The sequence below is a fragment of the Lithobates pipiens genome, unplaced genomic scaffold, assembly GCF_037356315.1.
Source record: "Lithobates pipiens isolate NorthernLeopardFrog02 unplaced genomic scaffold, aLitPip1_a1.2 Scaffold_16, whole genome shotgun sequence".
Lineage (NCBI taxonomy): Eukaryota > Metazoa > Chordata > Amphibia > Anura > Ranidae > Lithobates > Lithobates pipiens.
Genome location: NW_027507748.1, coordinates 5,146,164 through 5,162,457, shown reverse-complemented (window position 1 = coordinate 5,162,457; position 16,294 = coordinate 5,146,164). Strand labels below are relative to the sequence as shown.

General features: G+C 48.4%; 1 protein-coding gene across 1 annotated transcript in view; it reads right to left on the bottom strand.

Moving 5' to 3' along the window:
• The window catches only part of LOC143981557 (T-lymphocyte surface antigen Ly-9-like), a 55,047-nt gene extending 40,447 nt beyond the window's left edge, over positions 1-14,600 (bottom strand). The window contains exons 1-2 of the mRNA XM_077479501.1: positions 14,478-14,600; positions 2,339-2,662 (exon numbers count right to left, since the gene is read on the bottom strand). Of these exons, the coding sequence (XP_077335627.1) occupies positions 2,339-2,662; positions 14,478-14,550 (397 nt within the window). The 5' untranslated portion in view covers positions 14,551-14,600. The remainder of the gene's footprint in view (positions 1-2,338; positions 2,663-14,477) is intronic.
• Between the last annotated feature and the right edge of the window lie 1,694 nt (positions 14,601-16,294).

Genomic DNA, 16,294 nt, shown 5'->3' with positions numbered 1-16,294 from the left:
CATGTCCTCTTTAGTAATAAACTCTGAGGTAGTAGTACTGGTAGTAGCCACAATGCCAGATAGACAAAGAGGCTCTGTTTCCCCGGTGACATCCGGTCTTTCAGGAGAGGCTATTGCAGCCTCTACAGGGGCCACTGATGGAACACATGCGCCCTTTTGCTGCAGCGCTCCCCACAGAACGTTTCCTTGGAAGATATGGCTTGTTGAAGCAATGGTAACTGGCTTCATGACAATACACAAGACCCTCATTACAATAATTCCCCCTTGGAAGAATCATCACCCATAGGACTCGCATGTCAGCCAGGACAGACGGCTCTGTGTCCCCTCCGCCAGCTAGCAACATTTTTGTAGGGGAAAATGGATAATAATTGGACCCTGGTTTTTCGCAGGGCCCCTTACCACCTCTAGTGGGCAAAAAAAATGCATTGCAAGCAAAACTTTTTTTTTTTTAAAAGCCCCGGACGCCAGACGCATATACTCCTATGGCGGGGGGTGGGAGGGGTATTGTTTTTTTTTAAGCACCTGATTAGAGCTAGAGGCTTATCTGTACACCCTATTTGTGATGCCGATCTATATACCCTATTGCAGCATACATACCATCGGACATTTCGACAACAAAATCCTGGATTTATTTCCGACGCATCTTGGCTCAAACTTGTCTTGCATACACACAGTCGCACAAATGTTGTCGGAAATTGCGAACGTCAAGAACGCGGTGACGTACAACGCATAGGATGAGCCGAGAAAAATTAAGTTCAATAGCTAGTGCGCCTCTTCTGCTTGATTCCGAACATGCGAGGAATTTTGTGCGTCGGAATTGTGTACACACGATCAAAATTTCCGACAACGGATTTTGTTGTCGGAAAATTTGAGAACCAGCTCTCAAATTTTTGTCGTCGGAAATTCCGACAAAAAATGTCGGACTGTGTGTGGAACCCTACACACAGTCGGAATTTCCGACAACAAGCTCCCATCGAACATTTGTTTCACGGAAACTCCGATCATGTGTACGTGGCATATCTGTGATGCTGATCTACATACCCTATCTGTGATGCTGATCTACATACCCTATCTGTGATGCTGATCTATATACCCTATCTGTGATGCTGATCTATATACCCTATCTGTGATGCTGATCTATATACCCTATCTGTGATGCTGATCAATATACCTTATCTGTGATGCTGATCTATATACCCTATCTGTGATGTTAATCTATATACCAGATCTGTAATGCTGAGCTATATATCCTATCTGTGATGCTGAACTATATACTCTGTCCTGTGATTATGGGGCTGTATATTCTGTCCTGTGATGCTGAGCTGTATACTCCTGATCCTATGGGTGGAAGCAAGTGAAACACAGGGGACAGAGTGGGTGGATTATATAAGGGGTGGGGCTTATGATAAGTGGGAGGGGTCAAAAGGAAGGGCAGGGTCTGCCCCCCCATCCTAAAACATCACCAACTGCCACTGGTATAAATACTCCAAGACACAGAGCTGATGGGTTATTTCCTGCAGAGGATCAGTCCAGCCTGGAGGGTTTGCTGCCCTCTGGGCAGTGCTGCCATGTGTTTGCTGTTCATGAGGCCTCGGGTGGGTGACCTGAGGGCCTGGATGCTGAAGCTACAGAGAGCTGACTGAGGGGTTGTCTGCTGAAGATGCAGTCTGGTATCCCAGGAGAAAGGTGTGCCATAGATGTTGGAAAGAGGAAACCAACTTTCCTTGGACATTTGTGAGTATAGACTGTTGAGAGATAATAGAGACCTTCGGGCTGCTGCCACGATTTGTATTAGAGGGTCAGCTGTGTGTTTGCTAAAGGGGGCATTGGCTGGTGTCCTGAAGAGCTCAGTCTATCTAGTTCTCTGTGAAGGGGCTCTGCTCTTGGTGTTCTAGAGAAGAAGCTTGTGTGCTTTACCTGCTTCTGCCACAAAGCCAAGTCTCCAGTTTGCTATATGCAAGGACTTCTGCTTCAGTCCTACAGAAGGGAGTTCACTGTCCTCAACCTGTACATAGTTCTCTTTTAGGAGTATCCCACTCCATTCCCTCATCCCTATCCCAGTAACTTCAAATATAAAAAACACCAAAAACAACAGCCCTAGACTGGTTATTGAGCTGAAGAGTGGATGTGACCATGTGCCTGGCTGAGGGGCAATTACTGCGAAAAAAAGAACCTGGGCAATTTCCAGCGGATCCTCCAGGGGTAGCGATGCAAAGTACTTCTATAGTCGGATACAAACCCAGCATGGGTACAGTAGAAGGTGGGGGTGGCTCGGTTCTATAACTTATCCTCTATTGGGGTGTATCCAGAATCAGCAGACATCTGGATGTGCACTCACCTAATACGTGGAGCTGAAATTCCTTCTCAGTATTTTTATTATTGTTTAGATGGTAAGTGATGATGTTATAGAGTCCGGAGTCCTGGTGGGTGACACGATGGATAATCAGACTCCCGTTATCGGACAGGGAACTTGCAGGCTTCTTGTATTCCGTTTTCTGGCAGCTATCGCTCACCTCTGCAACGCGCTTCGCAAATTGATCGGGCGATGGCTGATACCTCCATATCAATCTATTACAGAACTGTCCACTTGTACGATCTAGCCTCGTCTCCAGAGGAATCACAATCTTCTCTTCGGCAGCAACATACAAGTCCTGGGCATTGGCTGGAAATACAGGAGGAGAAAGTCAGTGATTTATAGAAACATTCCCAGTCATACACAGGCATCACTCCGACACCATTCCTCATTGCTCAGCGGAGTTCCTGCCTGTTTCTGCAATCTTATTTTATTGAAAGAAAATTAACTAGGGACTAGGGAGGAGCACAAAACTGCACACAGTACCTACCAAAATGATGGTCCTGGATCACAGGACACTGGTCCCCCGCCCGTGTGTAAGCAGCCCTGATTTGCTGGCAGCCAAGCTGGCCAGGGGCTCCTCCAATCTCCTTCATGCTCAGAGATTGAGCAGGGTACACACACACCTGTATAGGGAGAACCTCAACCATCTTTGCTACTCACATTCTCCTGGCCCGAGATCCACAACCAAGAGTGAAGGAATGTAGACTTTTCATGATTTTACTGCAATAGCAACATATCCCAAAATGTAACATTACATCCTCCCACTCCATAGCTCTATATGCAGTACACAATTTATCATCAGTCACAGGTACCTGAACACCAAATGTCCAACCAACTCTCCCACATCCCTCACTGTAGGTCCTCCACTAGTGAGCTCTCTCTCAGAGTCTTCATGGTCTACCCTGAAGGGAAATCTCCTTCCTAGGCTATAGACTCTGCCTTAGACCCATCTCATACCAGATTATATAGAGGTACAATTCTCCACCCACTAGCTCCACCAAAAAGGGAGCTGCTTGCACATGGTCCACATTTGGTCTGCACGCTTTACAGGTTTATGGGTTGAGCCATCCCAGACCCCCACATCTGAAAATGCAGGAACCTTCCATGATGCTCAGCTTATGGGTTGATCCTATGTAAGCTGGTGCAGTTAGCTAGTCGGCCACTGGGGGGCTCTGTTCCAGAATAGTGTCTTGTTATAGAAGACAGTGTCATGAGGTGTTAGGCCCATTTTAGATAGAACCCTCCAGCAGTGATGCCCTGAATGAGTCAATGCCCAGATATAAGCCAGGTTGCTAAGAGCCCTAGTGCACATGGGGCATGGGAGCCGAGTATTCCAGACCAGCACAAATATAATCAGCATGTGGAGGCCCTGAACAGGACAGGAGGGCAGAGAGGAGTAGACCTGAACCCAGGAGAGACAGCTGTACTGTATTCTTTCTGATCCTTATGGAGGTGGAGGCTAGTGTATGTCGATGTGACGCGGACATTCCTTCCTTGAGATATAAAGGCCAGGAATGTCATTGGGTGCCTCGGGCATGGAGAGGGCACAATATAGCAGAAGGTTTGGCCTCAGCAGGAGGCACAGTGTTCTAGCAAATGGACCAGAGGCAGGGCAGGGACTTGTGCCTTTTGAAGCCAATTCTAGCCAATCGCAAAGCCCCTCTTACACCAAGACCTGATATCTAAATATGCAGAGACCACCCACTCATGGCCCCCGATCTCTACAATTAATGACGTTTCAAGTTACTGTGCATGTGCGGTAACTCCAAAAAGGTTGATACTGTGATCCTGGAACATGGCCCAGGAGATAGCATAGACTGGACAGAAGGCCAAGATGCTGGACTGTCCCAGATAATCTGGGACATTTGTCATGTCTGAAATTTTATTTCCATGAAAAACAACCCCCCACCACAATCTCCCCCTCCACCAAATGGTTTGGACCAGGACACAAAGCAAGGTCTATAAAGACATGGATGAGCGAGTTTGGGGTGGAGGAACTTGACTGGCCTGCACAGAGCCCTGACCTCAGCCGCATAGAACACCTTTAGAATGAATTTGAGCGGTGACTGCGAGCCATGCCTTCTCATCCAACATCAGTGCCTGACCTCACAAATGCTCTTCTGGAAGAATAATCAAACATTCCCATAGACACATCTCCTAAACCTTGTGGACGGCCCTCCCAGAAGAGGTGAAGCTGTTATAGCTGCAAAGGGCCAACTCAATATTGAACCCTACGGACTAAGCCCCTGTACACACGGTCGGAGATTTCGACAACCAAATCCGTCGGATTTTGTCCGTCGGATCTTGTCTGAAACTGTTGCATACACACGGTCGGACAAAGTTGTTGAAAAATCCAATCTTTCAGAACGCGGTGACGTTATTTCGTTACGATGGGACTAGATTCAGGCTAGTAGCCAATAGCTTTGATGTAGGAATTTGATCTGAGCATGCGTGGCACTTGGTCCGATCGGAATTCTCTACACATGATCGGAGTATGTCCGATCGAACCAGTTGGTCGGAAAATATTTCCAACAAGTTGGAAATTTGGGTCCGGCGGAGATTCCGACGGAAACATTCCGATGCAGACCACACACAGTCGGATTATCCGACAACACGGTCTGATAGGACACATTCCGGCGGATTCTCCGATCGCGTGTACAAGGGCTTAAGACTGGGATGCCATTAAATTTCATGTGTGTGTAAAGGCAGGTGTCCCAATACTTTTGGTAATACAGTGTATATATAATATAAACTTTAATATAACTGACACAAAAAAGCAGCAGGTCCTGTTTAGGTGAGGGTGGATCGCTGAGAATGGTTTGTAGGAGATCAGATCTATGGGAGATGGAGCAGTGCCCTCTGCTGGCTGAACACACAACACGCGGTCACTGAAAGCCTCATCTGTGACGGCTGCGCATGCGATAGGAGATTAGAGATTTCCTTCCTCTTTTTCTTGTAGAAAAGATAATGCGGCAAACCTCCAGATAGACATTAAACAGACCATATGGGGAGTATTTACAAAGCAGTCAACGTGACTTCACACAGGGAGGGGCAATAGAAGACTTGAATTGAAGTAATGCAGTGACAGTTCACAAACATCCAATGGGAAGGCTGCCCAGCCGGGGGGACTCATGGTTTCCAGCCACGTGGATAAAGCAGATCCCAGCTGGACTGAGAGGGGACAGAATGCGGCATGGCCGTCTGGTACCCAATCGAGAACGTGCCCAAAAGATATACAACTCTGCGCTTTCCCTCCTTGTCAGGAACCTCTCCCTAATGCCAATAGTGTCCCTAACAGATAGGGTACTTGTCCTTACTCTGCCCACTCGCAAAATGTGTGACAAACCTGGGAGCCCGGGGCCCTAAATAGACTCTGCCTGACCCAAGATGGCTGCTCAAGTCACATGGAGCGGCAGCATCCAATTGGATCGCTTCTCCAGTGACCCAGGAAACCATACGAATGATGTTCCTCCTGACTTCCTCTCCGGCTGCCAAATAGCTCCACCTGCAGGGGAGAAAGTAGACTGCACCTGCCTACATGCAGAGAATGTTTGGTGAATGTCAGATTCTACTTTTTAAATATGCCCCTTAGTGTTGTCCCTTGAGAAAAGCAGCTCCAGGATCAGCGATGTCACATGCGGGGGTGGGAGGGGCGATGCGAGGAATCGTGCTCCTCCAAACACTCTCCAAACCAGGGGCTGGAAACCATCAGGTCGTGGAGTCATGTCCGCTCAGACAGCTACTGTTTTCACACTATGCTCCAACTTGCCTAGGGCCCCAACCCAGCCACCCGCAACTGACACAGAAATCACACCGCACATGTGCAACCGCCCCCCCCCCCCCCCCCCCAGCTGTTAGAAGAGAAAACGATTGGCCACACGTGCTTTGCATGCTTCATGCCATCCATGACAGCTGGAGCAAGGTATCAGAGAACACAGGAGGAGAAGGGAGAGTGATGGAAAGGTGGGATACAAATTCCCAAATAGATATAGGAAGCAGCAGGCGATTGCTCAAAATAGGGTCAATGTATGCAGGGGGGCAGTGTGTACAGGGGAAAAGAGGGTCAGTGTATACAGGGGGCAGTGTGTACAGGGGAAAAGAGGGTCAGTGTGTACAGGGGACAGTGTGTACAGGGGAAAAGAGGGTCGTTGTATACAGGGGGCAGTGTGTACAGGAGAAAAGAGGGTCAATGTATGCAGGGGGGCAGTGTGTACAGGGGAAAAGAGGGTCAGTGTATACAGGGGGCAGTGTGTACAGGGGAAAAGAGGGTCAGTGTGTACAGGGGGCAGGGTGTACAGGGGAAAAGAGGGTCGTTGTATACAGGGGGCAGTGTGTACAGGAGAAAAGAGGGTCAATGTATGCAGGGGGGCAGTGTGTACAGGGGAAAATAGGGTCAGTGTATACAGAGGGGCAGTGTGTACAGGGGAAAAGAGGGTCAGTGTATACAGGGGGCAGTCTATACAGGGGGGCAGTGTGTACAGGGGAAAAGAGGATCAGTGTATACAGGGGGCAGTGTGTACAGGGGAAAAGAGGGTCAGTGTGTACAGGGGGCAGTGTGTACAGGGGAAAAGAGGGTCAGTGTGTACAGGGGGCAGTGTGGTACAGGGGAAAAGAGGGTCGTTGTATACAGGGGGCAGTGTGTACAGGAGAAAAGAGGGTCAATGTATGCAGGGGGGCAGTGTGTACAGGGGAAAATAGGGTCAGTGTATACAGAGGGGCAGTGTGTACAGGGGAAAAGAGGGTCAGTGTATGCAGGGGGGCAGGGTGTACAGGGGAAAAGAGGGTCAGTGTATACAGAGAGGCAGTGTGTACAGGGGAAAAGAGGGTCAGTGTATACAGAGGGGCAGTGTGTACAGAGGAAAAGAGGGTCAGTGTATACAGGGGGGATGTGTACAGGAGAAAAAGAGTGTCAGTGTATAAAGGGGGAATGTATACAGGGGAAAAGAGGACCATTGTATACAGGGGGCAGTGTATAAAGGGGGAAAGAGGGTCAGTGCATGCAGGGAGGCAGTGTGCACAGGGGGGCAGTGTGTACAGGGGAAAAGAGGGTCAGTGTGTCCAGGGGGCAGTGTGGTACAGGGGAAAAGAGGGTCAGTGCATGCAGGGGGCAGTGTGTAAAGGGGAAAAGAGGGTCAGTGTATACAGGGAGGGCAGTGTGTACAGGGAAAAAGAGGGTCAGTGTATACAGGGGGGGGGGGGCAGTGTATACAGAGGAAAAGAGGGTCAGTGTATACAAGGGGGATGCGTACAGGAGAAAAAAGTGTGTCAGTGTATAAAGGGGGAATGTATACAGGGGAAAAGAGGGCCATTGTATACAGGGGGCAGTGTGTACAGGGGAAAAGAGGGGAAGTGTATGCAGGGGGCAGTGTGTACAGGGGAAAAGAGGGTCAGTGTGTACAGGGGGCAGTGTGTACAGGGGAAAAGAGGGTCAGTGTATATTGGGGGCAGTGTGTAAAGGGGAAGAGAGGATCAGTGTATACAGGGGGCTGTGTGTACAGGAGAAAAGAGGGTCAATGTATGCAGGGGGCAGTGTGTACAGGAGAAAAGAGGGTCAGCGTTATTCTAAAAGTTCTTTGGTGTGGGCCTTTTTTGAGACGAGTGCATCAGATCGCACCGCTGCTATTTACAACATATGTCTCAAGCGTATCTCGCGTGGCCAAAACATCAGCCGCTTGGGCACCACATGCTTGACCAGACATATGTTGACCTGCCATGCAGCTCGTTGGCAACCTCTCCTTGCTCCTCATCAGCTGGCATCTCCAACCCTACTAGACCTTCAGTCCTCTGAAACCTGCTCTGAGAGGAATGAAGGTGTAGAATTAGGTGTGTCACAGCCAAGTGCTTCCGGGAACTCTGCTAGCGGTACACCCACGTCCAATTATAGCAGGCAAATGTCCCTGCCCCAGCTGCTGGACTGGCAAAAGAAGTTCACTCCCAGCCACCCACATGCCCAGCGGTTGAATGCTAGCTGAGCTAAATTGCTAGCACTTCAACTGCTGCCTTTTCAGTTGGTAGACTCGGCCCCCTTCCGTGAGTTTGTACAATGTGCGGTTCCTCAGTGGCAGGTCCCCAAACGCCATTTTTTCTCACGAAAGGCGATTCCGTCTCTCTACCAGCATGTGGAAGGCAATGTCCTTGCCTCGCTGGACAGGGCGGTCAGCGGTAAGGTGCATATTACCGCTGACTCATGGTCCAGCAGGCATGGACAGGGACGTTACCTGTCTTTCACGGCCCATTGGGTCACTCTTCTGGCAGCTGGGAAGGATGCAGGACAAGGTGCAGTAGTGTTGGAGGTTGTTCCGCCACCACGCCTCCAAAATGCTACTATTGGTTGTGACACACCTCTCTCCTCCACCCCCTCCTCTTCTTCTTCCTCCATGGCCTCTTCCAGTGCTCTGTCCTCAGAACCAGCGGTGCTCCGTAGGCGTTCAAGGGGCTACGCAAGTACACAGGCAAAACGATGCCATGCCGTGCTTGCGCTGGTTTGTTTGGGGGACAAGAGCCACACTGGGGCGGATGTTTTGTCAGCTCTGCAGGGGCAGGCCGAGAGGTGGTTGACGCCACGCCAGCTTAAGCCACGAATGGTGGTTTGCGACAATGGCACCAACCTCCTCTCCACCCTCCGACAGGGACAACTGACCCATGTGCCCTGTGTGGCTCACGTCCTTAACCTGGTGGTGCAGCGGTTCCTGCCGTCGCAGAGGGAGCGGAGGATGAGACATCTCCGTGAGACCTTGCAGAAAGGTTTGTGCAACGTGTTCCCAGAGACTGGGAGGTTACAAACTCCTGGTCCTGGACAACGTGTTGCTGAGGCATCGGTCAGAAGGAGCGGTGGAGAAGGTGGCCGTCTGACCGATGCTTTCAGACAATTTTTTAGTCCGCAGCCCCAAGATATGATCGGTTCCAGCAACCATTGCCAGCGTCTGATTTTCATGGTGCAGGAATGCCTAGGGGCAAGGTCAGACTTGGACACCTTTCCCACCGAAAATCCTCTGGCTTGCTGGGTCTTGAGGATGGATCACTGGCCAGAGCTTGCACAGTATGCAATTGAGCTACTGGCCTGTCCTGCATCCAGCATTCTTTCGGAACGCACCTTCAGTGCTGCTGGTGTTTTTTTTTACCGATCACAGGGTAAGCCTGTCCACCGACTCAGTTGATCGACTGACCTTCATCAAGATGAATCAGTCTTGGATCACCCACAGCTACCAAGCACCTGAAGCTGATGTAACTGAATAATTTTTTTAGAAATATCACATCCTTTCAAGAATGCCTATGCTAATGCTGATTGACTGTCCTGTTATGTTGATTGTCTATCCTCTTCCTCCTCCGCTGATATGTTGGAAGAACATTATTGGTTCTGGGTGATGCCACCAGCCCAATTTTTCTGCCCCTGTTTAACAGGGGCGTTTCATTACAATTTTTGATGCAATGCTTTGCAGCAGGGCTCATTCCTGCACTACAACTAGAGTATATGGGAGAGGTTGCAGTGTCGTGGCACCAGCACCAGTGCCTAAGGCCCAATTTTTCAGCCCCTGTTTAACAGGGGCATGTAATTACAATTCTTGATATAATATTTCACAAGAGGGCCCCTTCCTGTGCCCACCCAGACTAACTGTGAGGACTTATAGTGTTGTGCCACCAGCACCACAACCACCAAAGGCCCAATTTTTCTACCACTGTTCAACAATGGCATGTAATTACAATTCTTGATATAATCGTTCACAGCAGGGCTCTCCAGCGCCCACCAAGTGTCACTTTGAGGGCTTACAGTGTTGTGGCAAAACCAACACCTTGTTCCGCCATTTCTGCAGAGCATATAGGGCAGGCCCCTACTTTCAAACATCCAACTTACAAACGTCTCCTACTTGCAAACGGAAGGAGACAACAGGAAGTGAGATGAAAAAAGAGGGACGGCAAAACAAATTATACAGGGGTGATAACCCTTCCCTATGTTTTCCAAAAAGCTTAAAAATAGATTTTGTGACTGGAGCTACACTTTAAAAATGTACCAGTTGAAAATTACAAACAGATTCTACTTAACACAACAAACCTACACAGTCCCTGTCTTGTTTGCACCGCCTGTATACTGCCGTTCTGAGTATATAGGGCCTGGGGGCCACACGTATTTCCTTTTTTTAATATGGGTACGGGGTTCCCCTTAATATCCGTACAAGACCCAAATGGGCTGGTAATGGGCAGGGAGGGCTACCCATGCCATTTTTCTCAATGATTTTCAACCATATTGCAACCGCAAGCAGTTTTAAATGACGTTATTTCCGTTAAATGTCATTTTGTGCAGGGACTGTTCTAAACACGGGAAACACGTGGCACTTCACAGGCATACTACAGACACCCCCCAGGCACCATATTTAAAGGAATATTTCACTTTCTTTTTTTTTTCACTTTAATCGTCATTAAAATCAGTGCTCCCGCCAAAACGGCCATTTTTAAAAACATTTTAGGCATTGACCCATGTCCCCTGGGGCAGGAGCCAGGTCCCCAAACCCTTTTTAGGACAGTATCTTGCATATTAGCAGTTAAAATTAGCACTTTTAATTTCAAACGTTCGAGTCCCATAGACTTCAATGGGGTTCTAACGTTCGTACGAATTTGGGGTCCGTTCGAAAGTTCTGGTGCGAACCGAAGCGGGGGGTGTTCGGCTAATCCCTACATACCACCAAAACAAATTAAAGCTTAGGTCACAGCCTCAGATCAGCCCCATTCATTGCATGCACCCCAGACCTCAGATCAGCCCCATTCATTGCATGCACCCCAGACCTCAGATCAGCCCCTATCATTGCATAAACCTCAGACCTCAGATTAGCCTCACTGCATAAACCTTAGTAAACCCCTCATGTAAAATAAGATCTTCATTTCTACTTTAAGTTATTTCTATCATACTTCTATTACTGAAGGATCTTGAAGTTTATAAACTTACTTTGTGAAGTTCCCATACATTTATTCCTCGAATACACTAACAATTAGTCACCATGCCCTGTGCACCGACCCCGGGACATATTTTATTTTCAGTGACACCACTGGTTATTTCTTTCCTTCCTCTGACACCACTGAGTCGGGAAAATTTTGACACCAACTATCGGCCCCATCCCCTTCTCCACCCAACTGGGAGTTTGGGTTTGGGGTTTCTGATAGGTGAGGGGTTGTGCATTGGTGAGCTTCTGGGGTGGGGTGGGGTAGTTTCCTATCTTCACCCTGGGCACTGGGTGACCTTGTCCCGGCACTGCCTGTTGCGGCCCATTTCTGCAGAGGATGACACGGCATCTCCATGTCCTATCACTGATGGGGAAGTGGCTGGCATAGGAGTGACAATCCATACACAAATCCTGACCTCCAGACTGCGGTCTGATCCGGGACAGAGATTTATCTATCACTGTGATTTCCACTGATTCTTATTTTTTTATGCATTCTTTATTTATCAGAAAGGTTTTCCTAAAAAAACACAGTTAGCGTTAGAATGTACAAATAGCGATGAACACCAAGAGGTTGAGCAGAAATGAAAGACATTCTGAGTGAGGTACAAAGACCAAATATACAGGCGGTGCAAAACCACATCAATACCATCTCAAAACCCACAAGTGGGGGGGGGGGGGGACTCAACGAGAAACGCCATTCCGTGAATTATGCCTGACTCTGACATCAACATTTCGAATGGAAAGGAAAGTGTGTCTTAGTGAATAGAAACCAAATCAAGGCTCGTAGAGAGTCTGACTTCTACTGTCTAGGTCAGGGGTCTCCTAACATTCTATTCTTTTGACTTTAGGGGGGTCATACTGTGACCAGCAAGAGTGGAAATTGTTCTGGCATCAGTGGGAGTAAGCAGTGCATCTTTGACTTTAGGGGGAGGAATAGTGCCCCATCATTAGTGTTAGTGTGAGGAATAGTGCCCCATCATTGGTGTCAGTGTGAGGAATAGTGCCCCATCATTAGTGTTAGTGTGAGGAATAGTGCCCCATCATTGGTGTCAGTGTGAGGAATAGTGCCCCATCATTGGTGTCAGTGGGAGGAATAGTGCCCCATCATTGGTGTCAGTGGAAGGAATAGTGCCCCATCATTAGTGTCAGTGTGAGGAATAGTGCCCCACCATTGGTGTCAGTGGGAGGAATAGTGCCCCATCATTGGTGTCAGTGGGAGGAATAGTGCCCCACCATTGGTATCAGTGGGAGGAATAGTGCCCCATCATTGATGTCAGTGGGAGGAATAGCGTCCCATCATTGGTGTCAGTGGGAGGAATAGTATTCCATCATTGATATCAGTGGGCGGAATAGTGCCCCATCATTGGTATCAGTGGGAGGAATAGTGCCCCATCATTGGTGTCAGTGGGAGGAATAGTGCCCCATCATTGGTATCAGTGGGATGAATAGTGCCCCATCACCCCATCATTGGTATCAGTTGGAGGAATAGTACCCCATCATTGATGTCAGTGGGAGGAATAGTGCCCCATCATTGGTGTCAGTGGGAGGAATAGTGCCCCGTCATTGGTGTCAGTGGGAGGAATAGTGCCCCGTCATTGGTGTCAGTGGGAGGAATAGTGCCCCATCATTGGTATCAGTGTGAGGAATAGTACCCCATCATTGGTGTCAGTGGGAGGAATAGTGTCCCATCATTGGTGTCAGTGGGAGGAATAGTACCCTATCATTGGTATCAGTGGGAGGAATAGTACCCTATCATTGGTGTCAGTGGGAGGAATAGTGCCCCATCATTGGTGTCAGTGGGAGGAATAGTACCCTATCATTGGTGTCAGTGTGAGGAATAGTACCCCATCATTGGTGTCAGTGGGAGGAATAGTGCCCCATCATTGGTGTCAGTGGGAGGAATAGTACCCTATCATTGGTATCAGTGTGAGGAATAGTACCCCATCATTGGTGTCAGTGGGAGGAATAGTGTCCCATCATTGGTGTCAGTGGGAGGAATAGTGCCCCATCATTGGTATCAGTGGGAGGAATAGTACCCTATCATTGGTGTCAGTGGGAGGAATAGTGCCCCATCATTGGTGTCAGTGGGAGGAATAGTGCCCCATCATTGGTATCAGTGGGAGGAATAGTGCCCCATAAATATGAGGAGTCCTTGGCCTTGTCCAATCCTCAGTGGTAGGCTGGCAGGGGGCTGAGACCATTCCATAAATACAGTAGACTTGGGCCATGCCAGCAAGGGGCAGTCAGGTGGAAGATGGAGATACATGGTTGAGGAGGCTGTCAGTGGCCCTCAAGGGGGCCCACTAGTTTGGGTGGGGGGTGTCCTGCCTTGGGGTCAGGGCGCAGGTGCTGGAAAGATCCTGCCATAACACATGGGAGGAAGTCCTTCCTGGAGGCACGGGAGCAAGAGAGGGCAGAGTGAGTAGAGCAACACTGTTGGAGACTAGGAAAGGGGGAGACTGCCATATGTAGCCGGTCTCCCTTAAAGACATGGGTGTGCTTAAGTCTTCATCCTTCCCTGAGAGATCTCCTGAGGGTCACCTGGGTGGGCTGGTGAAGAGTCAGTCGGGTGAACTGGTAAAGAGTCAGTCGGGTGGGCTGGTGAAGAGTCAGTCGGGTGGGCTGGTGAAGAGTCAGTCGGGTGGGCTGGTGAAGAGTCAGTCGGGTGGACTGGTGAAGAGTCAGTCGGGTGGGCTGGTGAAGAGTCAGTCGGGTGGGCTGGTGAAGAGTCAGTCGGGTGGGCTGGTGAAGAGTCAGTCGGGTGGACTGGTGAAGAGTCAGTCGGGTGGACTGGTGAAGAGTCAGTCGGGTGGGCTGGTGAAGAGTCAGTCGGGTGGGCTGGTGAAGAGTCAGTCGGGTGGGCTGGTGAAGAGTCAGTCGGGTGGACTGGTGAAGAGTCAGTCGGGTGGACTGGTGAAGAGTCAGTCGGGTGGACTGGTGAAGAGTCAGTCGGGTGGGCTGGTGAAGAGTCAGTCGGGTGGGCTGGTGAAGAGTCAGTCGGGTGGACTGGTGAAGAGTCAGTCTGTTCTCTGTCTCTGGACGCTTGTGAAAATTCAGTGTGCCTGGCTGTGCAGGAGGGTGGGATTCTAGTTTATCTGCAACTCCTATGGGGGTAGTGCTACGTATATAAGACTGGATTGGACAACCCCTTCAGGATCTCAGAAAAAGCCCGGAATGTCTATACTCACCAGATGAGGCTTGGTGGAGGACACAGAGCAGGAGGAGAGCGGTCTGGGATCTCATGGTGAATGGGGCTCTCATGCAGCAAATGACACAGATAGAAGATGTATAGAGAGGAAATGATCATGTGGTTGGGCCATTTCTGGGGGGCGAGTTTACAGGACAACCACAGGTCACACTTAGAGGTGACAGAATATCTCTCACTCCCTTCTATGCGCATTATAGAGAGGAGAAACAATTACGATATCACATCTCAAGACGCTTTCACTTCCCTCCCTGAGACTAATTTTAACAACACCATTGTGACATTTTAAAGGGAACTTCAAAAATGTTGTAAATAAGTAACTTAGTAATTATTCTTCACTGGCGTGCGCTGATGAGGCTGCACTGATGGACACTGGTGAGGCTGCACTGATGGGCACTGGTGAGGCTGCTCTAATGGGCACTGGTGAGGCTGCTCTGATGGGCAATGGTGAGGCTACACGGATATGCGCTGGTAAGATTGCACTGATGGGCACTCATGAGCCTGCACTGATGAGGTGTTACTGATGGGCACTGATGAGGCGGCACCGATGAGGCTGCCCTGATGATCAGTGCCATGATTATCAGTGCAAATGCTCCCTGTCAGCCTTCCCAGTTATTGTCTCTCCTTTCCTCATACAGTGACAGCGTGTGAGGGAAGGATTGCTGATAACTGGCTAGTTGGTTTAAATGTGATAAGCTATGATTGGACACAGCTGATCACATGGTAAAGGGCCGCTGTGATTGGGCTTTACCCTGATCTGTAATCAGATGTGCCCAAAGGACACAGTGATCACAGAGTGCGATTGATGCGTGTCGCAGGGGGTGTGCGGGAATCATATATGGGAAGATCTCAATGGATGCCTCCCCACAACAAGAGAGCCTCGCTGTAGTCATCTTTCGGCTATGGCATGGTACTGAGGTGGTTAATATTATTTTAATATGTTTTAAAGTTCAAAAGAAACAGTTCCCAATCTGTGCTAAATTAATATATACTGTATATATATATATATATATATATATATATATATATATTTTTTATATATATATATATATATATATATATATATATATATATATATATTTTTTTTTTATATATATATATATATATATATATATATATATATATATATATATATATATATATATTTTTTTTTATATATATATATATATATATATATATATATATATATATATATATATATATATATATATTATTATTTTTTTTTTATTTACAGTATCTCACTAAAGTGAGTACACCCCTCACATTTTTGTACATTTTTATTACAAAATTTCCTGTTACAATTTTGTAAATTTCCTGTTACAAGAGGCCCACAGCCATCACAGATCACAACTTCTACAGCTTGTGTGAGTGACCTGACGGTGCAGGAGACACAGTGACCGGACTGGAGACATCCAGAGTAGTGATGGCCGAACGGTTCGCCCGGCGGTCGGTTCGCGGCGAATTTCGGCTGTTCGCGGTCCACCCGTTCGGCGGACTATTGGCGCCGTTCGCCCGGCGGACTTCCGTGTTTACTGTGTAAAAGAACTTTGACCTATGATGACACATCCATCATGTGGTACAGGACAGCCAATTGAGACATGACAGCACATGGACACTTGGACATTCCCCCTAACTTATAAATACACCCGATCCGGCGGCCATTTTACATTCTTTCTTCTGTCACTATAGGGAGAGGTTGCTGTGTGGAGTAGGGAGAGATAAATCGCTAGCTATTTGGTACACAAAAGTTCTTTTCACCAGAGAGAGAGAGAGAGAGGTGGGAGGAAAAGAAAGAAGATG